Raw genomic sequence first — 27410 nt, forward strand, 5'->3', positions numbered from 1 at the left:
TGCCGCCGCCGCCAGCCGGGGCATAATACGGTAAATAAATACGAGCATGGGGATCCACGTGTGAACGAAGCCCCACTCCCCCTCCCCTTTTGCTTTCGCTCTCGAGCCGGCGCTTTTTTTTTCTTGAAATTTCCCTCTTAAAATGAAGGTGCGTGTTATACGCCTGTGCGCGTTATACGCCGATAAATACGGTATTTATAAAAGAAAGGCAGGATAAATAATGAATGAATAGAATAAATGAGCTGAGTTCTTCACTGGTGTTATATACATAAATAAGGTGGCACTTGTGGGATGCACATTTTCCAGAACAGGTTTTCTCATCTGTATTCTGTTCTTGTTCTTCCTATTATATCTTCCAAAGTGTTATTTTTGTTTATGGACAGTATCCTGTTCAGTATCCTAACAATCTTTAGCAAAGTCTGCACAGCTGACATCTAGTGGGGAAAGGCTAGTTACGATTCTCTAAGCAATTGAAAATTAGAAGAGATAAAGATATGTAACTTCTGACTCAAAAATTCAGTCAAAAATGGAGTTGCTACCTATTCAGAGAAGTGGTGGCTTCATTTCCCTGAATATGTATTCAGGCAAAAGAACCCCTTTGGGATTATTTAATTTGGATTCCTGCATTGAGCAGGAAATTGGTCTTCTATAATCACTTTTGTGTAATAGTTGATTAAGGGCTGAGTTTGTTCAGTGGCCATGAAGTGAGTACTAGGTGTACCATGAGATTGTTGACAGAGTTGTTTGCAGGGGAAGGTCAAAAAAGTTAAGATGGTGCATCAAACACCACACATAAAAAGAGATGGGACTTTGATTTTATGGCTATGGTTGTGGCTTTTTTGACTCCCTGACACAAGGGTTCCCAATCTTGGCAGCTTTAAGATGCATAGACTTCAACTCCCAGAATTTTCCAGCTAGCCATGTTGGCTGGGGAATTCTGGGAATTGAAGTCCACGTGTCATTTCTCTCATTTTAAAGTTGCCAAGATTGGGAATCTCTGCCCTAGCAGACAGTTGGATTGTTGTGTGGGAGAAGTAGGAATGGAATTAAGTCTTCTGACTCTAGAGAGAAATTAAGGCTGGTAAATTGGCACTCTGGTGAAGAACACTTGTATTGCGATATTTTGGTGAAGGTTTCACTTATAAAGAGAGCAATGGTATTTCTGAAAAATAAGGACTGAAGCAAAGATATGGCTCATCCTGTAAAAGCGTGGTTAGGCTCCCAGTGGTTTCCCCCCCTTCTACTTACTCTTTCTGTTTGTTTCTTTATAGTTTCTTTACAGTTTTGGTGACTTGCCTCCACGTTGGTGACTTGCCTTCACGTTCTCCAACCATGGCTGAAGGGGGTGCAGATGGGAACCAGCCACCGCGCGAGCATCCCCGCAATTTGCAGGGGCTGCTCCAGATGGCAGTCATGGCGGGCAACGACGAACATGATCAGATGGAACCGATGTCTGATGAGGTGTGCAGCTGGGCTCATCAAGAGAGGAAATCAAAAGTCCAACCTTTAGACATAAGGGATTCCTGATTACCCAGGCAGGAAGTGGGGATGTGAGCAACTGAAGCTGAGGTTCTAGATTTTCTAGTAGGAAGTTGGACAAGGACAATGGACACATGGATTCAAGTCCATCCTTAGACAGGGAAGCTTGCTGGATGGCCTCAGGTAGTTAGCGGAATCTACCTCATGTGTTTTGTTTTGATTTGTTTGTATAGACTTTGAGTTTCTGGAGGAAAGTCTACCTTTACATTTAGATCAGTGTTTCCCAACCTTAGCCATTTTAAGACATGTGGACTTCAACTCCCAGAATTCCTCAGCCAGCATGCCTGGCTTAGAGATTCTGGGAGTTGAAGTCCACAAGTCATAAAAGGGCCAAGTTTGAAGACCCCTGGTCTAGATGATGATGGTAATGTTGATTATCAGCCTATATTATTACAGAAAAATTAATTGAAAGTATGGATATCTAACAAACCTTGCCTATGCATTAATGGCAGAATTACATTTAATAGAATTCATTGAGGGAAAGGTGAAAGCTAAACATAAAAACACTTCTGAAGCCCTCAGCAAGGAAATGAGATGTTATCATCCTAAATTAAGTACTGAGACTTCCTAGCAATTAGAAAAACATGGGTTTAATCTGTTCCTAGTCATGGCAATTTTGGACCTGTTGCTCTCAAATCAAGTTAGATGATAGGATTATTGTTGATTCTTATTTAGTTGTATTATAGTTTTGTTAAAGTTGTATTTGGTTTTTTTGTAATTTACTGATTAGTTGCTCACTGGTGATTGTGTTGTTATATTGCCTTTGGGACAACTGTTTGTGCCACCACCATTTTGCATGGTGCTCTGAGGGAAAAATAAGTTCTAATATGGCATTTAAGGCATCCTAAGCACGAAAAGAGAAGATTATTTACCGATTTTCATTCCTCTCCCTTTCTTCCTATCCACTCCATCTAACGGCCAATTTCCCAGAGGAGACAGTGGTTGCAGGAAGCCATGGTTGAGGCGTTTCGTGGGCAGATGGATGAAGTAGAGCAAATGAAGGAATGTTTGCGTATTTTGGAAGTGTCGAGCCCAGGAGCAGAACGCGGGGAAAGTTCAGAGGAGACGCATTCAGACCTTGAGCGAAGAGAAAGTGCCCTTGATGTACTGGCAGAGTTGTGCGAAAACTTGGATAACGCTGCAGGTACAGAAACAACCTCATATATGTGTAGTGAGAAATTGTTGTTTGAGCATAAGAGGTCCACATTGCAGTACTATTTTCCCGATTCCAGCTCAGATATTTAAGGCAAAGGAAGCATATATCTTTCTAAAAGGTTAGTTCACTTAGCACAGGGTTTCCCAACCTTGGCAACTTTAAGACGTGTGGACTTCAACTCCCAGAATTCCCTCAGCCAGCACTTCTGGCTGAAGAATTCTAGTAGTTGAAATCTACACGTCTTCTTAAAAGTTTGGGAAACATAGACTTAACATAATGCTTGCAAGCAAGCCAAGCTATTGCAAGATAAGGAATTCAAAGCCAGCTCTCCCCTCCCCATCATATGGTCATTTGTCCAAGAAAAAAACCTTCATCAGCATCTCCCAAAGAAAATGTAACGGGAGGCTTCATTCAAAAGGGAGTAACTTTTGGAAAGCCAGCCTCTACACTGATTTTATGGCTACAGGGAGCATGACCATGCTGTTAATGCAAATTGAAAAGACCAGTTTGGGAAAGGCATTTTTAAAGAGATATCTTTTTAATAATTTTGTGTGTATAAAATCAAATCAAAGGCTTGTTTTTGTTTCTGAGAAATTGCACTTTGCAAATGGACAATTTATTGCCAGCTTTGGGCAATATAATCTGGGTGGGCTTCAAAGGACTTTGGGATGGGAAGTGCACATGGGTGCTGTTCGTTGACTGGCAGATATAATCCTTAATATGCAAAAATACGTTAGTGGACATCACTGGAGAATCACAAAATTATTAATGATATTTGAACTTCATATTCCCAGAATTCTAAGCATGGGCATATTTACTGTGGAATTCTGGGAGTTGAAGTCCAACTGTCTGGAGGTCATTCAAGTTGAGAAAGCAGTTGTATCCTTTCTCCTTGTGCTACGACAGAGTGAATAGGGCCAGGAGAAGTTAGCAGGCATTCTGTTAGTATCACTGTTTTGGTTAGAGGCATTCCTCGAGTTACGACTGTAATTAGGCCCAGAATTACTGTTATAAGTCATGTTGGTCTTTAAGCGGCTCATAAAGCGACTGACCTAATTTTACAACTTAGTTTTGTGTCAGTTGTTAAGTGAATCACTATGGTCATCCAGCAAATCTGAGGTTATTAAACAAACCCATTGTCCACAATGGCTGGTTTTTTTTGCTAGAAACTGGAAGAAAACAGCAATTTCTGGCAAAAAAAACCCAGCAAATTTTGAACACATGAGCTTCAGACTCTGCAAATGGCCATAAATGCAATCTGGTTGCCAAGCACCAAAATGCAATCACGTAACCGTGGGGGTTGGGAGGTTGTCAGAACTTTTCATTCAGGTCATAAGTACATTTTCATGGACCATCATAATTTTGAACTGTTGCTAAATGATTGTAAGTCAAGGTCTACCTTTCAGTCTTTCAATCATCCTCCAGATTTCTGCAAACTGGAGGGCATGCGGCTATTGGCCCACCGATACTTGGAACATGAAGAGCAGGAACTGCGCTGGCGAGCTGCCCATCTGGTGGGCACCTGTGCCCAGAATGTGCCCAAGGTTCAAGAACAGGCCCTGGCGCTGGGCTGCATGAGGAAGCTGCTACGGCTGCTGGATCATGACCCCAGCGAGGCGGTTCGGATCAAGGCGCTCTTTGCTATTTCTTGTGAGTGGGAAACGGTGGCTGCTTAGTGCACGAAGAGCAAAGCTGAAAGCGATACAGGAGATTTCTCCAAGTATTGCTGTTAGCTCTACAACAGGGAAAAAAGAAATCTGGTGCTTTTATTTTCTTAGATAACACAGGGTGGGTGGTTAAGAAATATGAGCTATGTATGTATGTATGTAATGTATAAATAAATGACCAAGCAAGCAGGTAGTGGAACCATTTACGATAGGGAAAGGGAAGAAGAGGATTCAATGCTTCCATAGCACCACTTTTCTGATCAGTTAGGAGACCATCCAATTGTTTTTGACTTTTTAAAATATAGTTAGGGTTATTATCACTATTAAGCACTTGGGATGTTAATGAGTCTGGGGTCACCCTACACATGAGTCTGGCAATCCTTATGACATTTTGCATTTCCACTCTTGTAGGTTCTGACCATCATGATAACAGCAAGGGGCTGTGGGAATTATAGTTCAAAACATCATCTGGAGACAAAGGGCTTTCTTACCTCAAGCTTGATTGTCTGTTCTTTTTTTCTTTCCAAAACGTGTCAAAAGCAGCTAGCAGCATTCTAAAACCAGGCTGCAAAAAATCAAAGCAGCCCACATTCAGTGAGAATGCTTCTGTTGATTGCAGAATTGCCTGTTGTACAGAAACACAGGGTGGTGTGGTACTAAGATACCCTGGCCTATTGGAGTTTTCTTGAAACAAACCATTACTAGATACCTGGAGCAAACTTGGAAGGTATAGCTCAGGAACCCAAATTTGTCGTTTGAAAACCATGTTCTCGACAATAGAATTTATATTAGATGTTGGGGGGGTTAATCCCAATATTAAAATTGATTGACGGAAAGTATGTCCTGAAGGTGATAGGTGAGAATTTAAATGAGCCAGTGCCTCCATTTGGAGGGCACATCAGGAGTGGACACACCAGGGTTTTGGTTAATTGTATAGTGTCATGGCCGTTTTGGTATTTAATAAATGTTGTAAAGGTATAGTTACTGAGCCTGATTCTTGGGTAATAGGATTCTTGTTCTTGGTTATACTCTTAGGGGATGAAATAAGTGGATGGGATGTGAATCTTGAACTGAACTGGGAACCGCTTGGGATCATCCACATCTTGGTCCATCATTGTCCAGTCAACTGATTGTTCAGTCTGCATTTGCTCATTCTCTTCCTTCTTTCTCCATATTTCCTTCTGCTCCCAGGCTTAGTAAGAGCCCAAGAAGCTGGCCTACAGCAATTCTTACGCCTTGATGGCTTCTCTGTACTCATGAGGGCCATGCAGAGTAACGTACAGAAACTGAAGGTGAAGTCGGCCTTCCTCCTCCAGAATCTTCTCATAAACCATCCAGAGCAGAAAGGTCAGTGTCTTTTTTATTGGGATATGGGTGAAAAAGAGCAGGGAGGGAATTGCTGCCCTTAGCAGGATTTTGCTGGGTGTCTGGTTGACTTTCTTCCACTTCATTTTAGGAATCGTGTCAATCTAACCAATCTTTCAATATTTAATTCTTTATTGCCTCTTTTGTGATCTCCTTAACCTACCTGTCTGAAAATTCCTGTCTTTGTGGTCTGTGGGTTTTTTTTTTTTTATGGTCATGACTGTTGAAAGCTTCTTGTTCTGATAGCCCATAGTTTCTAATCACAATTGCTCCCAACAATAAAACCAGCCATCACCAGAAAATCAGACCTTCGCTCTTGGTGGGAGTAAAGTCTGTTTTATTTCCTTTGGAGTGTGTTATCTATATTCCTTGCTGGAACAGACCGCCTTCTTGGAGGTTATAGGCAATCCTCATTTAGTGACTGCCTCATTTAGCAACCATTCACAGTTACGACGATGAAAAATTACGACCAATCCTCACATTTACAACCTTTGCAGTCTGTAAAGCAAAGGAAAACTGAAGATCATAAATGTAGTCATAGTTTCACTTAGCAACCACTTCACTTACGGCCAAGTTACTGGCCATAGTTAAATGAGGACTACCTGTATTTGTATCACACACAGAAACTACCTTGTGAAGACCCTCTAAAGCCCTGTTAGCAGTTGTTGGATGCATTAGGAAGTCCTCCTGCTGTTCCAAACTAATGTGCATCATTGTCAGGGGTAGGCAACCTTGGCTCTTTTATGACTCGTGGACTTCAACTCCCAGGATTCCTGAGCCAGCATGGCTGGCTCAGGAATTCTGGGAGTTGAAGTCCACGAGTCATAAAAGAGCCAAGATTGCCTACCCCTGATCATTGTCAATATTCCTTCATATTTTATTCCTTTGCTCTGATATCAGTAAGCATAGTACACGTTGGATTCAGATATTTCTTTGTGTCCTCACTGCGATTGGTAGACTCGGCGATAGAAGGAGACTGCTTCTAGTCAGAGTTGGTGAATTTCATGACTGAGTAGTTTTCAACTCTGTCTCTCTTATATACAGAGATTGTTAATAAATGAAGACATGGGTGGGGAAACTATCTTTGGATCAATCTTTGGCTGTTCCTGGAATAAGTGTTTATAAATAGAGTTTTGAAATATGAGGCTGAGGGTCTTTCCCAGCTCTGAGCAAAAAATAAATAAATAAAACGCTTTCCCTTGGGGAGCAGGAAAGTAAGCCAGCATGAATTGTGCTGCTCTGGTTGCCCATTCCTGCCCCATTTCTTGTGCTTCTGACCCCAATCACTGCAGTCATCAGCCTTTCGTGTTTGGTAATGGGTGATTGAGCCCAATGGATTTTAGACACCTTGAAGTGGCCCTTGGATGGTGTGAAAATCAGGAGAGAAATGCTGCTTTCACACTCATCCAGCTCAGGACCCCTTAGGTCTCCCTCAAGCATTGGGGATGACATAAAGGCACTGTCATGGGGACGTGGCAGGAAAAAATAAATGTTGCTAGAATATGTTTGTGCTGGGTTATTTTTATTTCTGGAAAACAGAAACCTATTAGAAAGAGAAGCTGGTTTCCCCACACTATATATAAGCAGATCAGTTGTTTTTTTAAAATGTACCTATGTGGTCTACTGTGTTGTGCCAAGCTCCATCTTTTTTCTGTATTCATCATACTACGTGAACATTAAAATGGGTTAATTCAGCACAGGTTAAATATATTGTCTAAACTCAGCCCGATTCTTAGCCGGGCAGCACATGTTCACATAAAGCAGTGGTTCTCAACCTTTTTAATGTCGCGACCCTAACCGGTCGTAAGTCGAGGACTAAACTGGTCGTAAGTCGAGGACTAAACTGGTCGTAAGTCGAGGACTACCCAACCGGTTGTAAGTCGAGGACTTTCCCTGCCTGGGAGCATCGCGCATGCGTGGTTCTGCCCCCTGCGCCGGCCGAGGCGTAGCTGGCAAGCGGCAGAGACGGAGCAGGCCGACCACCAGCTGGCCCAGCCCAAGGGAGGTAAGGCACCCGCCGGAAAAGGGGGAAAAAATAGCGGACAAAAAAAATGGCGGACAGCCTTGCTTGGCGACCCCCATGAAATGGTCGATCGACCCCAAATGGGGTCCCGACCCACAGGTTGAGAACCACTGACCTAAAGCAAGGGTCAGCTAGCTTTTTTTTGTAAAGGGCCAGATAGCAATAGCAACAGCACTTAAACTTATATACCGCTTCATAGTGCTTTACAGCCATCTCTAAGCGGTTTACAGAGTCAGTATATTGATCCCAACAATCTGACTCCTCACTTTACCAACCTCAGAAGGATGGAAAGCTAAGTCAACCTTGAGCCGGCCAAGATCAAACCCCTGGCAGTCAGCAGAATTAGCCTGCAGTACTCCATTCTAACCACAGCGCCACCATGGCTCATTCCACCCCTCCTCTCCCTTTGCAGGCCCAGCTGTTGTTTCTGTGCAGGACAGAAACATGGCAGCCATTGGACAGCACGAGCTGACCAACAGGAAGGCTGCTGATAGGCTTCCGTTGCCCAGGGCACCACAGCCCCGCCCTTTGCCCTAAGAGTGACTGCAACTCAGACCTGGTGATCTGCCACCTACCTGTCCATTGTTGGCTTGTGAGCCATATAAAAAGAGGCACAGATAGACCTCGACTTACAACCACAGTTGAGCCCAAAATTTCCATTGCTAAGCAAGGCAGTTGTTAAAGTGAGTTGCACCCCAGTGGTTTTTAAGCGAACCACTGCAGTTGTTAAGTGAATCAGGCGGTCATTAACCAAATCTGGCTTGCGTTATTGACTTTGCTTGTCTGAAGCCGGCTGGGAAGGTTACAAATGATGATCATATGACACTGGGATAGTGCAACCATCATACATACGTGCCAGTTGCCAAGTGCCTGAATTTTGATCATGTGAGCATGATCAACAGTTGTGTGAAAGACGGCCATAAGTCCCTTTTTGGACCAGATTTGGCCTAGTTTGCTGACCCTTGCTATAAAGGAACCTTTACTTTCATTTGAGGAGTTACACCTTCTGCATTTTTCTCCCTGCAGAGACTCTCTGTTCCATGGGCATGGTTCAGCAGCTGGTGGCTCTGGTCCGATCTGAACACAGTACCTTCCATGAGCACGTCCTGGGAGCCCTGTGCAGGTATCAACAGGAGTGAGGTTCAGCGAACTAGAAGTGGGATTTGGATGTGGGGAAAATGTCCCTGGCAGAACAGGTGAAGGACTATCTGTGTAAAATAGGTAGCTCAAGAAGACCGAAAAAACCCCCCACAAGGATAAAATTGTAAGAGCTGTAGAAGACTCTCCTCTCTTCACCAGTTATTAGGGTGATCGCCATCAGGGGGAACCACTGAAATTTGCCAAAGTCCAGATATTGCTCTAATATTGTTGTTTTCAAACTTGGTAACTTTTAAGATGTGTGGACTTTAACTCCCAGAATTCCACAGCCTTGGTGCTGGTTGGTGCATTTTGGGAGTTGAGGTTCACACATTTTAAAAGTTGCCAAGTTTGAAAAACACTGCTCTAAATAATAAAACTTAAGTGGACGGAGTGCTGAGAACTAAATTATTGTTTTAAAATGTTTTTAATACTTGGAATGGTAATACGTTTTTTGTATTTTAAGCCACCCAGAATCATTGACTTAAACTGGGAAGCTATAGAAATTGAATTCTTCCTTCCTTCCTTCCTTCCTTCCTTCCTTCCTTCCTTCTTTCCTTCCTTCCTTCCTTCCTTCCTTCCTTCCTTCCTTCCTTCCTTCCTTCCTTCCTTCCTCTTTTATTATTTTTACAAATAACTCAGCAGCTAACATATACAACATACTTTTCCTCCTCCCATTTTCCCAACAACAACAATAACCCTGTGAGGTGGGCTTTGTTGAGAGAGAGTGACTGGCTCAAAATCACCCAGCCGGCTCTCATGGCTAATGGGGACTTGAATTCACAGTCTCCTGCTTTCTAACGTAGTGCCTTCATCACTAGACCCAATTGGCTCTTTATTTAAATTTATTGTAGCTGCACACTCCAGTGGACACTGGATGGCTTACAAATGAAATACATATATACATACATTTAAAAACATGCAATTGTACAATTATAAAATATTGCTTATCATTTGAGTAGGGAAGAGACTATAATTGTTGAATGGCTGGCAGGAGCATTGAGTGGAAGCAGTTCTTTCTCCATTCTTTGGGGCCATGATTGTGTTTGTTAATTTATTACATGGATAGTAGGCTTTTTATCCAAGATTAGCTCACAGGGATCTTTCATCATGTTAAAATTATTTTATGAAGAATCTGCTAAATGCAACAGACAATATTGTGAATTTGTAGCTGTGTCCTTGGTGTTTTCTTGGGCTCCAGATTTCATTTTAAATAAAACCCAAGATTCAGCTGGCCCAGCCCTGCTAGCTTACAAGCCTTCTGAGTCACCCCGAGATTTGACTGGCCCCGATCCTCTTAAACGTTTAAGAAGACTCTGAAGAAGTGGCTATTCCCTCAGCCATCAAAACAAGATGTTTTAGGAGCTCATCCCAGAAAGTGAAATACATGTTGATGAGCTCTGACTTTTTTTTATTTCAAGTTTTGTTTTTATCATTGTACACTGCCCAGACTCACATTTTTGCAAGTCAGCAGGTCATATGAAGCCATAAACAAATAAATGGCAAAATAAAACCGAAAAACATTTGGTTATCTCCCAGCCAACAAAAAATATAGCTTCTTATCCATGTCTGTACCATATATGCATATGATCAATATACACCATGATACAATATGCTATATTCCAGTGGTGGCGAACCTATGGCACGGGTGCCAGAGGCGGCACTCAGAGCCCTCTCTGTGGGCACGCGCGCCGTCACCCCAGTCCTAGGCCTTCAGCTGGGTTTTATAAAACCTTTTCGCTTTAGGCCTCCGCCGCCATGTGCAAAAAAAAAAAAAAAAAAGGTTCAATCAGTCAATTTCAACTTCTCGCGGGAAAAAAAAGATCTTGCAAAGTTGGAATTGATTGATTGAACTTTTTAGTCCCACCCAGTCTGCTATTACCACCGCAGCCACGCCCTCCCAATGGGCCACGCCCACCCAATGGGCCACACCCACCTGGCACTCGACGATGCATAAGTGGGTTTTGGGTTGCAGTTTGGGCACTCAGTCTCTAAAAGGTTCGCCATCACTGCTATATTCCTTTCTCTGTTTTTCTTCTGTTTCTTTTACTCTCTTTCCCCCCTTCGTTAACTTTTATTTAAATAAATAAAGGACACCTAGGGTTTTGTTTTTTGTTTTTTTACAAATTGTTAGTTTCCCATTTGCCCACCTCTAAACTTATTTCTTTCCCTCTGTTTGACTGGTATCCCACCTCGAACTTTCCAGCCTGGTAACAGATTTTCCCCAAGGTGTGCGAGAGTGCCAAGAGCCAGAATTAGCACTGGAGGAACTGCTAAAGGAACGATGTCAGCTGCTTAAGAATCAAGAAGAATTCCAGGTAGGCCTGGGTTATTTTCTAGTACCTTGAGGAACATTTTGATAAGAGTGGCAAGGCAGGGTAAGATAACGTGGGCCAGAAAGGTGGTTGTTCAAGAAACGGGGAGGGGCTAGCCCATGCTGGCTCAGGAATTCTGAGAGTTGAAGTCCACGAGTCATAAAGCGGCCTAGGCCAGACGTAGGCAACCATGGCTCTTTTATGACTCGTGGACTTCAACTCCCAGAATTCCTGAGCCAGCCATGCTGAGGGGAAAGGGAGAGGTTTCCAAGCTGAGCCATGCTGGCTCAGGAATTCTGAGAGTTGAAGTCCACGAGTCATAAAAGAGCCAAGGTTGCCTACCCCTGGGCTAGCCTGAAGAAATCTGAGAAAAAGAAAGGAGGAGGAAACATAAACATCTATACCAGACTGAAAATTATGAAAACAAAAGGTTCCAGGGAAGTATAATGCAGCAAAGACACTGATTTGGAGGGCATATATGTTTAATAAATAATTTTTTAAAGAAAAAAAATAGACCAAAGAATAGGTGAATAGGAACCTTGGAACCTCTTTGGATAAGGTTAGGACAGGAACAGAACAGAACAGAATAACAGAGTTGGAAAGGATCTTGGAGGTCATCTAGTCCAACCCCCTGCTCAGGCAGGAAACCCTATACCATTTCAGACAAATGGCTGTCCAGTCTTTTCTTAAAAACCTCCAGTGTTGGAGCATTCACCGCTTCTGGAGGCAAGTCGTTCACTGATTAATTGTTCTAAATGTCATGAAATTTCTCCTTAGTTCTAGGTTGTTTCTCTCCTCGATTAGTGTCCACCCATTGCTTCTTGTCCTGCCTTCAGGTGCTTTGGAGAATAGACATGTGATTGCCCACATGTCCTCTGAATGGCTGCTTCCCGTGAGGGCAGAGGCATAGCGTGGGGGGTGCAGGGGGGGCCGGCTGCACCGGGCGCAACATCTGGGGGGGCGCGCTCGCACTCGCAGCTCTCTGCCCCTGCCTGTGCGAATCCGATCCGAGCCGCCGGGTCGCCGCCCACTGTGGAGGGGGGGGCAAATTACTTGCCTTGCCCCGGGTGCTGACAACCCACGCTACGCCACTGCGTGAGGGTACTGCAGAACAGCGGTTTCTGTGGGTTTGAGTGTTGAGAGACAAAGGGATCAGCCATCTTGCTTGCAATTGTTGCACAGCCTTTTAAAGAACACCAAATTTGCAAGCCTCACTTTCTAATCACTTTTAGAAATTGGTTATTGACCATTTTAAAGTTATTAGGTATCTTTGGAACAATAGATTTGAAAAGTTATAAGTGTAAGAACTTAGAAGATTTTGAAATGAAGAGTAAAAGACTAAGAATTTGATCTAAGAAAGTTATAAATGGATTAAGGATTCAGATAAATTTGGAATATTGCTAAGATTTTGGAATTGGCTATAAAAATAGTTTCTCATGGGAAACAGGTTTATTTTGGCTATTCTGGCTATTGTAAGTCATAACAAAGGTAAGTTACTTTAGGACAGGGGTCTTCAAACTTGGCCCTTTTATGACTTGTGGACTTCAACTCCCAGAATTCCTCAGCCAGCGTGGAATTCTGGGAGTTGAAGTCCACAAGCCATAAAAGGGCCAAGTTTGAAGATCTCTGCTTTAGGATTTTAGAAGCTGGACATCAGTTTAAAGGGAGCTTACAGATTCTGAATAGAAGGAAAAAAATACCAGCCTGTTACTGATGTCAGTTAATCCTGGGACTTTTAAAATGACACAAAATATTATAATACCAAAAACAGTAAAGGAGAAATCTTTGAAGAACAAAGCCAGAGGTTAGTAGCTACAAAATCAACAATGTCAGTAATAATGTCTCATTCTATGGATTATGTCCAAAAGATGTCAGTGAAGAAATGACAGATGTGGAGCAAATTTTATCTGACAAGACAGAAAAAGTACTGAAAGTGGACCTACAAATAACAGGCCAGGAAAATATGTGGAAAACGATGCTTTATTGGGTATACAAAAGAAACTGTCTGAGGTTTTAAAACTTAAAAGGGAAGTATAAATAATAAACCAAGAGAATGACCTGGAAAATATTTTTTATTAAATGAACAAAAGAGGTTTAAAACCCTTGAAGAATTTTTGTGCAATGGGACAAAGAAAAATAGAAGAGAAATTAACAATATTTGATTGAATTAGAGATTAAGACCATTAGAAGCAAAAGGAAGAAATATAAAGTTGTCTTATTTGATCAAGACCCAGTTTGATCTCGTGCATGGGTGTTGTAGAGAAAATAGGAAAGTGTATTGGATATGTTCGTGGCTTTGAGTTATTTATAAAACAATAAAGGTGGAATATGAGTTAAAAACATAAAAGTAAGATTTTTTTTTTTTTTGCAAAGTTCTGGCAATTCTTTCTGAACATTTTGTTGACCCCAGGACTGAAATGTTTATGTTTTATGGATTGTTTATAGATAAGGGATGGGGTGTGGGATGAAGAGATAATCTGTTTGTAACCTGAAAAGGAGTGAAAAGTTACTAAACTTGTTGATATTTGTTGTGATAAAGATTGGATGTCACTACATTACTTCATGTTTTTTTCTTTCCTGCACTTTTTCTTCTTTTATAATAATAATAATAATAGTAAAGTTGGAAGGGACCTTGAAGGTCATCTAGTCCAACCCCCTGCTCAGGCAGGAAACCCTATACCATTTCGGACATTTTCTTCTCCCTTCTCTTTCTCTAAGTTTATTTTGTATTGTTTTTAATATGAATCAAAATTCATATTAAAATTATATTAAAAAGAAAATGATGAAACCACACAGCCATACCTTGTTGGCAAGGGCTAACTACCATGTTTCTGGATCCAATTCAGAGTGCTGGTTTTATCCTTTAAAGCCGCCAATAGCCTGCAACCTAGATTCCTAGAGCGCCTTCTCCTGTCTGAATTGACCCATCCTGTTCAATCATGCAGGGAGAGGCTATGTAATAGGCTCTGAGAATAACCTGGAGGAACAGGAGGAAGAGGCACCCCTGAGACAACGGTCAGATAAGAGGAATCCGAGTCCAAAGCAGGAATGGGATATTAAAAAATGATCTAGACCAGGGGTAGTCAACCTTGGCTCTTTTATGACTCGTGGACTTCAACTCCCAGAATTCCTGAGCCAGCCATGCTGGCTCAGGAATTCTGGGAGTTGAAGTCCACGAGTCATAAAAGAGCCAAGGTTGACTACCCCTGGTCTAGACTTTGCCTTCCCTATTTCTCTTAAGGATAAGGACAGGGAGAAGGGAGGCACATTCACTGATGCAAGATTCTACAGGTAGTCCCTCGGTTAATGACCATTCGTTCAGCGACCACTTGAAATTATGAACCAATGGCAGTTACATCTGGTACCTCAGAAGTGACGACCGTTGGGTGCCCCTGTGGTTGCGTGAGCAAAATTTAGGCCCCCTGGCAACCTGCCTACACTTAACAAGAGCAGGGGCACTTCAATTCCCTCCCCCGTCTCTACCCTTTTGGCCACCCTATACCTGTCAGCCTTGCTGCCCCTAGCTGTTTTCCTCCCACTGCTGATGAGCGATGCCTGGCCTGACCCTCCATAACTGCTGGCTGTGTCAGGCCTTCTTCCCAAGGCCTTGTCCAAATGGTGTGGGGTCTTCCCACAAGACTTAGAAGCAGGGCGAGCAGGGTGACAGGGCCAGCAGAGATGAAGTGCAGGGAAGCCGAAAGAACAGAGATGGGAGGAGTTTAAGAAGAGGAAGTCCTTTAGTTTACTGAGGCTCCGGGCTGAGAGGAACCAAGCCAGGAATGTCTTGGATTGTGTGGGTCCTCGCCTAACGGCCGGGTGGGATTTGGTTAATAAGAGTAACCAGGAGTGCCTGAATTGCTACTGCTCAATGATGCAGTCATATGACCCTGCACTTTATGACCATGTTGCTTAGTGATGGAAATTTCCAGTCCTGATTACATTAGTTAACTTAGGACGACCTGTATAACAAAAGTCGTTTCAGTATTCATATCTTTGGTGTTCAAGTCGGGTCCGCCTTGCGCTGACAGGCTGTTGGTTATTCCCCACATTCATGATGCAAGCAGGCTTTGAGCAAAGAGGTGCTGCTTTTTTCATGATGGCCCCAGATTTGTATATTTGCCCTTACAAATTGCATTGGCTTCTCCTTTCAAAAACACTCTGGAAGATGAAAAAGACAGAGCTGTCCTGGAGAGATCATTCCGATGAAGATTAAAAATTAATTATGTAACTAATGAGGATGATAATGTATTTTTATTGGAGTAGTTGACAGCTTACTTAGTAATTTAAGAAGCCTACTAAGTAATTTAAGAACATAAACAGTGCCTACTGGATTGGACCTGTCCTATCTAGTCCAGCTGTCAGTTCTCACAGTGGTCAACCAATTGCACAAAAACATCCGGGAAAAATCTCTTTGACTATTGTCTGAAAATAACAAGTCATTAAGAAATCAAAATTGGAAGGATTTTTGGAGGGCAGGTACTATTATTATTAGAATAGAACTGGAGGTGACCTCAGAGATCTTCTGTATCTTGAGTCTATTTTCTAAAGTGTTGTCTGTTCCCCCGAAGTTGGTGTCATCTGGAAATTTGATGAGTTCCCCTTCTAACCCCTCATCTAAATCATTTATTAAGTTTTTGAAGAGACCTGGGCCTAAGATAGAACCTGGAAATAACCTACTGTATGTTTCCCTCCATTTTGATGTAGTTCCATTGAGAGCTTCACATTGAGTGCGATTGGTCTGCCATTGTGAATTCATCTGGTGGTGGCATTATCTATCCCACATTGTTCTGTCTTATCAAGAAGTAGACCATGACCTACTTTGTTAAGTGCCTTACTGAAATCTAAGTAAAATATGCCTGGATGACAAAGTTATTTAGTAGATTTGTCAGGAACCTGTTTGATATTCCACTTGATGCCCAGTTTGTCTTCCAGTTGATGTCAGAGTAGTTAAAGTCCCCCATTACTACGGTGGTGTGCTTCCTCCACACCTCAGCTAACTGATTAGCAAAAAGGTCACCTATTTCCTCTGTTTGTTTGTGTGGTAAGTAGTATACATCTATGGCAACATCATTCCTTTTTTCTTTTATATTAGCCCAACTGTATTCAAGAAGGTTTTCATTCTTGGGTGTGTTTGTTTTGCATTTCTGTAGAGGTGTAGTTATTTCTTACAGCTTAACAACCATGGTAAAAAAAGGTTGCAAAATCAGGCTTGATGCAATTAGTAACTGCCTTGCTTCACAGTGGAAATTCTGGTCATAATTCAAGGACTACCTGTATACTGTACATCAGGGGTTTGTAACCTTGATAACTTTAAGACTTGTGGACTTCAGCTCCCAGAATTGCTGGCTGAGGAATTCTGGGAGCTGAAGTCCACAAGTCTTAAAGTTGTCAAGGTTGCAGACCCCTGCTGTATATGCCAAATGTAGGGTCCCATTGTTCAGCACCCAAAAGGGTATGTGGGAGATGGTGCCTTTCCATGCAATACAAGCTGCATTTGTGAATTTCTTTTATGTAACTGAGACAGGCAGCCTGGTACTCTGTAGATGTTTGGGACTTCAGTTATCATCAGTCCTATTCAGTATGGCCACTGGCAAAAAATTGTGGGAGTTGTAATCCAGAGCAACCAGAGGGCACCAGATTGCCAATCGTGGTTCTAGCTGTCATTTCTGCTTTAGCATGAATTGAAGATTGGGGAGGGGGAGGAAGAGAACGATGTTACTTTGGTGCAAGTGGCTTTCTTGCATTTTCCTGGAACAGACAATTTCCCCACCCCTGCTGTTAGCAGCCGACAGTTTTCAACGAACATAGCAATTAGGTTGCACCGGGCTTGATAATTAAACAATTGGCATAATGTAGTAAGTGGAGGGGATGAGAAAAGCAACTTCACGGTTCTGTCTTTTAACTACCACCCTTCCTTTTCTCTTGCCAGGCTCCATAACGTTGCCAGATGGAAACATGATGGCCCCTTTCTTATGCACAAGTAGCTACGGGGCCATGTTTGCAACAGACTCAGAAAGTAGTTTTGGGGTTTTTTGTGGCCCATCTTTAGTATAAGGTAGGCAGCTGGGCACGTATAGGTCCGAGTAAGGCTTACATTTTTGAGTTATTGTGATCAGCTATGTCCTAGGATGCCACTCTGCTTATTTCTAGTACAGATAGAATAATTCATTGCATATTCAGCTATTTCTTTCTTGTGAAGACAAAAAAAAGGGGGGGGGGTTGATGTAGTGGTTAAAGCTCCAGATTAGAAACTGAGAAATTGTGATTCCTAGTCCTGTTTTAGGCACAAAGCCAGCTGGGAGACTTGGGGCCAGTCATTATCTGTCAGTCCTGGGAAGAAGAAGGCATGAGAAACCACTTCAAACACCTTGCCAGGAAAACCAGTCCAGACAGTTGCCAGGAGTCAAAACTGACTTGAAGGCATTTAAAAAAACAAAAAACAAATACACAACATTCTGCACTTAGAAAACTGCAGTTGACGTCTGATTCTCTGCTCATTGCTGTAGGGTGATCACTCTTCCACCCATCCAAGCTTCAAACCTCAAAGGCATTCTTTAAAAAAAAACACACAACCTAGCCTCTTGAGGCATATTCCATGGATCTCAGGGACCAGCTTCCTCATTCTTCCTCACCTCTGGGAAATCAGTCAGTTTCTCTGGTTGTGTTTGTTCCCTATCTTGCCCAATTCCTTTCTTCTAAATCAGGGGTCTTCAAACTTGGTCCTTTTATGACTTGTGGACTTCAACTCCCAGAATTTCTCAGCCAGCATGCCTGGCTGAGGAATTCTGGGAGTTGAAGTCCACAAGTCATAAAAGGGCCAAGTTTGAAGACCCCTGTTCTAAATAAACCCTAATTGATTTGTTCTTTTCAGATACCCAGGGAAAACAATTCCCCAATATATTTATTCTTTTGATTAGCTGGGCATTCCCTATTCTAGAATCTAGATGATGTGTTTGTATGCACACGTGTGTGTATATATAAATACAAATTTAATAAAATGGTGTAATTGAAATAAGTTTATTTACTTTTATTAATTTACCCCTGCTTTCAATTTTTCCACTTTCTTTTGTTGTATCCCGTATGTCAATTGTTGAATCGTTAGCTGTTTTGATTCTATAGATTGTATGGGTTAGATTGTATTGTATATAGACAATATGGCATTGATAAAGCCACTTCCACATTCCTATGGATCAGGATTTTATGATTCATCTGATTCTGTTTCATTTCATTCCATTCGCTGTTTGGTTTTTGGTTTTAATTTTCTCTTAATCCTTTCTTTTAAATCACTACCGATGGTAATCTTGCCAGAAGGGAATATATTTTATATTCATTTCAGGCAGGTCACACTGTGAGGACTTTTGACTAAAGAGCTTGGCTAAAACACTTGAGATATAACACATATCAATCCTGTCTTACTTTCAGCATTTTAAAACAGCAACCATAGCTTTATACTGTAATACTTAAATACATGATTTCTTTTTTATGCTTACAATTGCTAGAAGCTAGTTTGAAATTAAATGTTTTTTAAGATACAAGATACTCAAAATTGGGCTTTAATGGATGTTGAAGAGGAAAAAAAAAAGACAGCCAGTACACATGAGGTAGATTTGATGCTACATTTATCCTTATAGGTAGTCCTCATTTAGCAACCACAATCGGGACTGGCAACTTGGTTAAGTGAAATGATTGTTAAGTAAAACCATGACTGTTGTTTATGCTTACTTCAGCTTTCCTTTGCTCTACAGACCTGCAAAATGTGAGGTTTGGTCATAAAGATACTTTCTCATAGCCATAAATTTGCTGAATGAGGCAGTTGCTAAATGAGGGCTGTCTGTAATGGTATGTGGGAATGGCCCTGGGAACAAGGTGACACTGCCTAGGAAACAGATAAGTGACAATATAGCCTGCAGCTGGATAGTGGGCAGGGAAAGAGAAGGGACCCACCTTAGTTTTCCCCGGGCTGCAAAGGAGATGGTGGGAGAATTAGACTCTCGCAATTGAGGAGATTCTATTACTGTAGCTTTACAGTGAAGTAGATTTAGCTTATCTGGTCATGTTTCCCAGCTGGTCTACCTGGGAGGCTGACACTACTACTGTCGTGCTTATTAGTCATGCTTCAGAGGATTGCATTCCCATTTTTTGAGTCTGAAGGTCAGGGAAATACTTTGGGCAAGGGTGGATAAGGACAGTCACCTGCTCCCCTGCAGAGATTTTGGTCTACTTTCCCACAGTCCCAGGCCTAGACATTGGTCGCACCAATGGAGACTGATAGACGTTAGGGGTTTGCAGGGGGCTGGGTTACCAGTTGCCTAAGGCTCCTGCAAGTTATTAACTCAATTCATGTGGACTGCAGCCTAATTGTAAAGAGCTTTTCCAGATAGTTATTTTAGATGCCTGGAACAATTTCCCTGTCCCTTTCCTGCAGCCTCTTCTGTGAAGGAAGAGAAAATGGGCAACTTGATCCAGGTTTTGTTCCAGTTACACTAACTGCTGATTTCTCTCTTTGGCATGGAATAGGCCTCCCACCCTCAATTAATCCTGCTGGAATACAGCTCTTGGAAGAAGAAGAAGAAAAATATTTTTCCACTCACAATTAAGGAAAACTAATAAATTATGGAGACAATCATTCGTTCTTGTTTAACATGGGAGCTTTCCAAATAAAAATGTCTTTTCTTCCCCCCCCCCCCCCCTGAAATGCAGTCTGAAATTGTCCTGGCAGAGATCTGAGTTGGGACTTGCCTACAAGTAGTCCTTGATTTATGAGTGTAATTGAGCCCAGAATTATAGCTGTAAGTTGCATCCGTTGTTAAACAGGTCACCATGTCATCGCACCCAGTTTTGTGACTTTTTTCTTTTCGTGGTCATAAAGTGAATGCCGCAGTTGTTAAGCCAGTGGTTCTCAACCTTTTTAATGCCGCGACCCCAACCGGTCGTAAGTCGAGGACTAAACCGGTCATAAGTCAAGGACTAAACCGGTCGTAAGTCGAGGACTGAACCGGTCGTAAGTCGAGGACTACCCAACCGGTCGTAAGTTGAGGACTTTCCCTGCCCGGGAGCGCCGCGCACGCGTGGTTCTGCCCCCTGTGCCGGCCAAGGCATAGCTGGCAAGCGGCAGAGACGGAGCAGGCCGACCACCAGCTGGCCCAGCCCAAGGGAGGTAAGGCACCCGCCGGAAAACAGGAAAAAAATGGCGGACAAAAAAATGGCGGACAGCCTTGCTTGGCGACCCCCGTGAAATGGTCGATTGACCCCAAATGAGGTCCCGACCCACAGGTTGAGAACCACTGTGTTAAGCGAATCCATTGCGACGGACTTTTGACAGAAACTGGAAGTGCCAATTTCCAGTAAAAATTGTAAATCATGATCACGTGATTTGGGGATGCTGCAAATGGCCGTAAATGTGGGCCAGTTGCTGAGGGCCCAAAATGTGATCACTGCAGGGGGGGGGGAACCTGGATATCAGAACTTCCCAGGTCATAAGCAGCCCTGGGAAAGTCCATCATAACTTCATTAAGTAACCAGTTGTAAGTCAAGGACTGCCTGTATTAGCTACAATGGTCTAACAATAGATACTACAAGAATTAACACAAAAGTCATTTGTTGGGCAGAATGGGGGGGAAAAGCAACAGTACTGAGACTGAAGATTTGCCAGCAAGGCAGATGTTCCTGATTGCTGTCTGCACTGCAAGTTCTCATTAGTTGAGCATTTATTAGTAGTTGTATAAAGTTGCAGATCACCTATTCACTTAGCATTTATTAGTAGTTGTATAAAGTTGCCTGATCACCTATTCTTTTTTTTTCTTTTCTTTTTTTTTAAATTTGAAAAAAAAAAAAAAGGAGGAGTTGGATTTCTGTCAGACCTTGCTGCGTCTTTGCTTCCACAGTCAACCTGATGAAAACAACATGGACCGGTAGCTTGGCTGTTTGACATGGTGGAAGTTCACACCCATATTTGGATCTGTGCCGGTTGGCGGCCTCCGACGGAAACACCCACATTTGTCCTACATCCGCTGAACCAGCGGTAAGCTGGAGTAACAGAAGATCTTTTGGAAACTGCAGTGTGCTGCTGTTAAGCTGAATGATCAGCAGGAAGACTTTCATAAGCTGTTGCTGCATAACTTCCTTTTCATCATCCTGAAAAATGCACCTATTATTAGTAGCTTTCCCCATCTCGGTGTAGCTTCTCTAGCCTAAAAAAACCATTGTTTTTAAAGGATTCTTTCAATCTTCAACTTTAACTGGGAGATGAGCCCTATTTTCTATTGCGCTTTCCTTGTTTTCATAGTTGCCATGCTGAGAAGGGAGAGGCGAGGTTGAGTACCTTTTAATGGCTTGGCCATTAAAGCTTTGGAAGAGAAGTCAGTTGGCAGTTCTTTCTTTAGGATAGTATTCACAAGCATGTGCCTTCCAGATGTTCAAATTCCCATCATCCCTAAACTATCAAGGACAGGGTTTATGATGCTTTATCTGAGTTCATGCAGGTAAGAATTGGAAGTCCACAGGTATGGAAAACAAAATTTGGGGGAAAACTCTCTTCTAGCTATAACTGAAAAGCAGAAATATTGCCACACTGCTCTTGAGCACCAAAGTGTTTTCAACACCTTTCAGATGTTATCTAGGGGAATTTTAAAAAAAAATCTAAAATCATTTGGCAGTCACACACAAACCGGATTCACAAGATTACTGCATTTTTTTGCAGAACATTGGGCAGTCTGGCGAGAGCCATATTTTTAATCAATATTAGTTCAGGATGCTGCTTACAACAATTGCTAAGTCTTGGGGATGATGGGAAGTAGAGAATCCACAAATTTCTTTTCCAAATATGTAATCCAATACATTTGTTCAGCAAAAATGAGCTCTTTTTTTGCCTGTGTAGGAATGCAGGATCTGTATGATAATTTACTTTTAAAAGTGTTTCAGATATGGGAAACTGGAAAAGGTATGTCAGATTGGCAAACTTGAAAAGCAGACAAGCTGTTGCTTCAGTAGGGTTGAGGAATGGATCAGCATACACAGAGGTACAATGAAATTCCATTTTCTTTGCAAGTCTTGGAACTCTGCCTTTTTTTCAGCCTTGCAAATGGCTCTCCTGGTTAGAAATGGTGATTGCAGATCTTCGGATTTATTTTTTTCCCCCATTGGCTTATGTGATGTACAGTATTCAAGCAGCTTGTATTTTCTATCACCATGCCTTGCTATTGCTGTATTCTCAACTTAGTTTATGTTTTTTAACAAGTTTCTCTTTCAGGTGATAAGTCTGGCATGTTTTTGTTTTTCCTATCAGCAGAAGCTTGCAAAACGTTGAACACGTCTCTCTCACCTTTCAACATAAATAAACACAGAGGAAGATGCTAGATCCTGCAAGGGAAGGGGCTGCAAACTGGAAGCCCCTTAGTCCTAAATGCCCTCCTTTGTATCAGTTAATGCCTACCTTAGTGCTATCCCAGAGGCAGGGCTGGTAGTTTATACAGGTAGTCCTTGACTTGCGACCATAATTGAGCCCAAAATTTCAATTGCTAAACCAGACAGCTGTTAAGTGAGTTGTGTTCCATTTTATGATCTTTTCTCCCACAGTTAAACAAATCACTACAATTTTAAATGAATCATGTGGTTGTTAAGTGAATCTGGCTTCCCCATTGACTTTGCTTGTTAGAAGGTTACAAAAGGTGACCCAGGATACTGCACCTGTCATAAATACATGCCAGTTGCCAAGTGCCCAAATTTTGATCACGTGTCCATGGGGAGGCTGCAATGGTCATAAGTGTAAAAACCAATCATAATTCACTTTTTCAATGCCATTGTAACTTTGAATGGTCACTAAATGAATGGTCATAAGTCGAGGACTTCATGTATTGGGAAATAAAGCCATGAAATTTGCTCTCACTCACTTATATATAACTTGACACTAACCAGATTTAAGAATGTATGAAACTGAAAAGCAGAGACAGAACAGCCAAGAACTAAAAAGTGGACATCAAGTAAACAAGATGGCTTATTTCTTATTTTCTAAAATGCTGGGGATGCTCTTGTAGTAACACACATCTTCTTTCTTAGAAGTTGTGTGATTATAGAGGTTTGGGTCCAAGGTCCTGAATAAAAACCATTCACCACATGTAGCATCTTAACTACTGTGATGATTATGCTAGTAGGTATTTTATATTGCATTACAATCAGCTAAATAAAATTTAAACGTAAAAAGAAAGCTATACATTTCACTTAATAGCTATGGTTAAAACATGTTTTAAAATATTTAGTAATTCAAAGAGTTACCTCAGGCCTTTTAACCAAATCCGTGGCTGAGGGGGGACCTGAACTCTGGCATAAGCTTGAAACCAAGCTGCTTCGGCTATACCAGGGGTAGGCAACCTTGGCTCTTTTATGACTCGTGGACTTCAACTCCCAGAATTCCTGAGCCAGCATGGCTGGCTCAGGAATTCTGGGAGTTGAAGTCCACGAGTCATAAAAGAGCCAAGGTTGCCTACTCCTGGGCTATACTATACAGTATGTGAATTGGTTTATGCTCCAGTTCTGAATGCCTTTAACCTTAAAATAATTCCATGGATTTATAAGGGTGAAAATGTTGCACTTTGAAGTGGTGTTATATATATTTGGCAGTATTTCTCAACCTTCTCCAACCAGCATGGATTCTGGGAGTTGCATTTTAAAGTTGCCAAGGTTGAGGAACACCACTCTATGGGAGTTACTTCTGTAAATTTGTGTATAAAAATGTAGATGTCTGTAAACTTAGCTGCATTGTCAAGAAAGAAGTGCTCTGCCATTATAATATATAGGCAGTCCTTGATTTACCACCACAGTTGGGATCAGAAATCCCATTGCTAACCAAGGCAGCTATTAAGTGAGTTGTGCTCAATTTTACAACCTTTTTTTTGGGGGGCTATAGTTGTTAAACGCATCACTGCAAGTTTTTAATGAATCTGGCTTCCCCCCTTGACTTTGCTTGTAGGAAGCTGGCTGGGAAAGTCACAGATGATGATCACATGACCCTGGGATGCTGCAACTGGCATAAATAAATGTTGATTGCAAAGCTCCTGAATTTTAATTATGTGACCGTGGGGGTGCTGCAATGGTTGTAAGTGTGACGACTGTTCATAAGTCATTTTTTTCAGTGCTGCTGTAACTTTCAAATGTTTGCTAAACAAATGGCTGTTAAGTCCAGGACTACCTGTATATGTTTTAAGAAAGGAGACTTATATTAAGAAAGGTTCTGTTTACAGAATTTTAAGAGTACAGTAGTCATTATTTTGTACTTAATAGAGTACTTTGAGCACAAAATTTAAACAACAGCAGTTTCAATGAATCTTAAGTTCCAAGTCAGGTTGCCATCATGTTTGTATATATAGGTCTCAACCATGATGTTGCTTGTTGACTCGTAACATCACGACTTTATTTTTCATTGCCGGCAATGGGGTGGGCATGGTTTCACCATGATGCATCCGGTCCGTGGGCCAGCAGTTTGACACCCCTGGCTTAGAACAAGTTTTATAAACTCAGTTATTTTGGTTCTTAAACTATGTTCTTAAACTTTATGGCTTAGTTACAAAATAATAACTTGTAGAAATTGCAGGTTTTTAAATCAATAACCATTTTTTTTCTCCCTTACTCCAAACCACTCTGACAAAAGTACCATTTTAGTCCCTGGTAACGTCCCCTTCAACTGGGAGGAAAATAATTTGCAATACATGATCGTTTTAGTTATTTTTTTTAAAATGCACCAAGAACCTGGTTTAAGTCGGTACTCATGAAAATCAGATTACTGTGATAGCTCTGGATTGCATAAGAAAAATATTAGTGCCTGGTTAGCAAAGTACTTTGCAGGAAAAATAAAATAAAAAAATTAAAGACAGTTATGATGGGATCAGTATGTTTGTGGAATAGAAATCTCCACCAAATCGCGTGTATAAAATGGTACGGACATGAGAATGGGCATGGGGCAAAAAGACCACGATGTGGCAGCGATACAACAGCCCATGAGTTTGATGGTTGAAATCGCTTTTACAGAACACGTAAGAGGAGTCCAATGTGAGGTATGCATATTTTAGTAAAAAATATAGGTTGGAAACATGCGGAAGTGGCCTTCATCCTGCAGTGGATAGACAATAGCTAAAATGATGATAAAATGTATTTCAATGGCTCGTCAATAAAACTTGCTTAAAAGAAATAGCAATAAGAATAAAACAAGTGGACGCAGATGTGCCAACTTGGGAGTCACACTTAAGTCCAACAGGTCTTCGAAAAAACGCGCAGGTGAAAATAGACCCCAGAATCTGAATTTTGCGCATGCGCACTGTAGGCAGGCTTCAGGCGGCGCCTGCGCCGTTCGCGTTTTTCTTTCCCTCCCTTGAAGCCAAATGGGAGGAGCCGGGGAAGCGAGTGCGAGCTTGCGGGGGGGCAAATGAGGAATCAGTGAGAAGGAAAGGAAGAGCGCGCGCACGAGAAGGTAGAGAAGTAGCAGCAGCAAGAAAGAAGGAAGGGCCAAGAGGAAGGAAAGCCGACCCGGGTATAAGGGGCGGGGTTTAGCCGGAGGAGGAGAGGCGGAGAAGGAAATGGCAAGTCGGCCGCTGGAGGCGCGCGCGGTGGCTTCTGGGATCGTGGCGGTGAAGGCAAGGGGAAAAAAAAAAAAAGAGCGGCGAGTGAGCGAGCTTTCCCATTTCCTCCGCCAGCGAAGAAAGGGCAGGAAGGGGCTCGTGCCCGGTGAGCGCGGTGGACCTTAAGGGTGAGGAGAAGGGAAGGGGGAGANCCACCCACTTCCATGCCTCCCCCGCCAGAATCGCGACGCTTCGTCCGGATCCTTCACACTGTGCTAGGCGGCGAAGGGAGGGGGGTCGTCAGTTTTTTCGGTCCTCAGCATTGTAGCAGCCTTTTGTGATACCTTTAAATTTTAGTACTTGGAAAGGTAGGACAGCTCCCCCCCTCCACCCGACTGCCCCCTCCCCTCCATTTCTTCTGAAAGTTATGGGGACGCAAGTCTGAAAACTGTATACTTGAATATATGCGCCTGCACGAATAGCGTATTCCTGTTGGCAGAATTGAAATTGACCAGAGTGGTAGGATTTACAAAACAGTGATTTTTTTTTTTTTTAAAAAAACACAACTAGGAAACTAATGCCTAAATCGTGTGCGTGTATCTATACTTAAATAAATGAAGCTTGCAACTAAGAGGAACAGGTGTCAGAAAATTTTGAGCTCCTGTTTTTGTGTCTTTCCTGAGAGTGGCAACTTCTGAGTGGGTGGGAAGGTGGTTCTGATATGTATAAGTAGCTGCACTGTTTGGGGTTTGATTAGCTGAGAAAAAGTGTGCTCGTTTGAATTCAGTGCCCAGCATGCACAGTTCACATTTTCATATGCATTTTTCTTCCAAATTCTTTCTCCTTAATTCCTAATTAAAATATTCACCAGGACACATTGTAGATAATTGATGCCTTGTATACTCCTCAGAATCACTTGCACAGCTTAGAATGGTCACATGCCAGTGGAGAAGGAAACATCCATCCTTATTATATAACACGCTTTAACCACCTTTTGGACACAGCAGAAAAGTTAAAGTGTATTAATGGATAAATTGAGCTCTGATCAAACTGCATACACAATATTTGCTTGGTGACTCTGAATAATGGCAATCATTACTAGTAATATTCAGTACTGTATTTGGTAAGTGAGATAAATAACAATTCATCTTATTTGTGGATAGAAGCTGTCTTTTGTTCCTTTTAAGAGTTGAGCCTTTTCAGTTAAGATCAAAGATAAATATTTGAAAATTTGTATATGTCTAGGCAGTTTCAATAGGTATTCCACTTAAGTTGAAATCTTTAAAAAATCATATTTTAAGGGAATCAGACAATATATTATTGATTTAATGTGTTTCCCTTTTTGAATGATCTCAATTTCTGAAACAGGTGAATCTGTTTTGCTGTTTGTAAGTTGAAAGAATAGCTCGATAGAGTATTTTTACATTATGAGAATCAAGAAGGAATTCGTAAATTTGGTGTTTCACTTGGCACATATTGAATCTTTTGATTTGTTAAGCCTTTATGCACTGTACTCAAAAGTAAAATGTAGACTTCTTTAAAAAATTGAGTTATTGGCAAATGCCTACTTTTTTGTGAACTTTTAAGCAGGAGTTCAGAACAGCTGATACTTTTACTAGTATGTACATCTTAATTCATAGGGCATGTCACATTTACTATGGA

The 27410-nt window shown here is 41.9% G+C and overlaps 1 protein-coding gene across 1 annotated transcript in view; it reads left to right on the forward strand.

Annotated features, from left to right (window-relative positions):
* Nucleotides 1–22452, forward strand: part of HSPBP1 (HSPA (Hsp70) binding protein 1) — a 25945-nt gene extending 3493 nt beyond the window's left edge. Inside the window, exons 2-8 of the mRNA XM_015810259.1 lie at nt 1272–1461; nt 2470–2683; nt 4121–4345; nt 5554–5709; nt 8777–8873; nt 11094–11205; nt 21040–22452. Of these exons, the coding sequence (XP_015665745.1) occupies nt 1333–1461; nt 2470–2683; nt 4121–4345; nt 5554–5709; nt 8777–8873; nt 11094–11205; nt 21040–21117 (1011 nt within the window). The 5' untranslated portion in view covers nt 1272–1332 and the 3' untranslated portion in view covers nt 21118–22452. The remainder of the gene's footprint in view (nt 1–1271; nt 1462–2469; nt 2684–4120; nt 4346–5553; nt 5710–8776; nt 8874–11093; nt 11206–21039) is intronic.
* The last annotated feature ends 4958 nt before the right edge of the window (nt 22453–27410 follow it).

The sequence above is a fragment of the Protobothrops mucrosquamatus genome, unplaced genomic scaffold (genome assembly GCF_001527695.2).
Source record: "Protobothrops mucrosquamatus isolate PMUCROS unplaced genomic scaffold, P.Mucros_1.0 scaffold8, whole genome shotgun sequence".
Taxonomy (NCBI): domain Eukaryota; kingdom Metazoa; phylum Chordata; class Lepidosauria; order Squamata; family Viperidae; genus Protobothrops; species Protobothrops mucrosquamatus.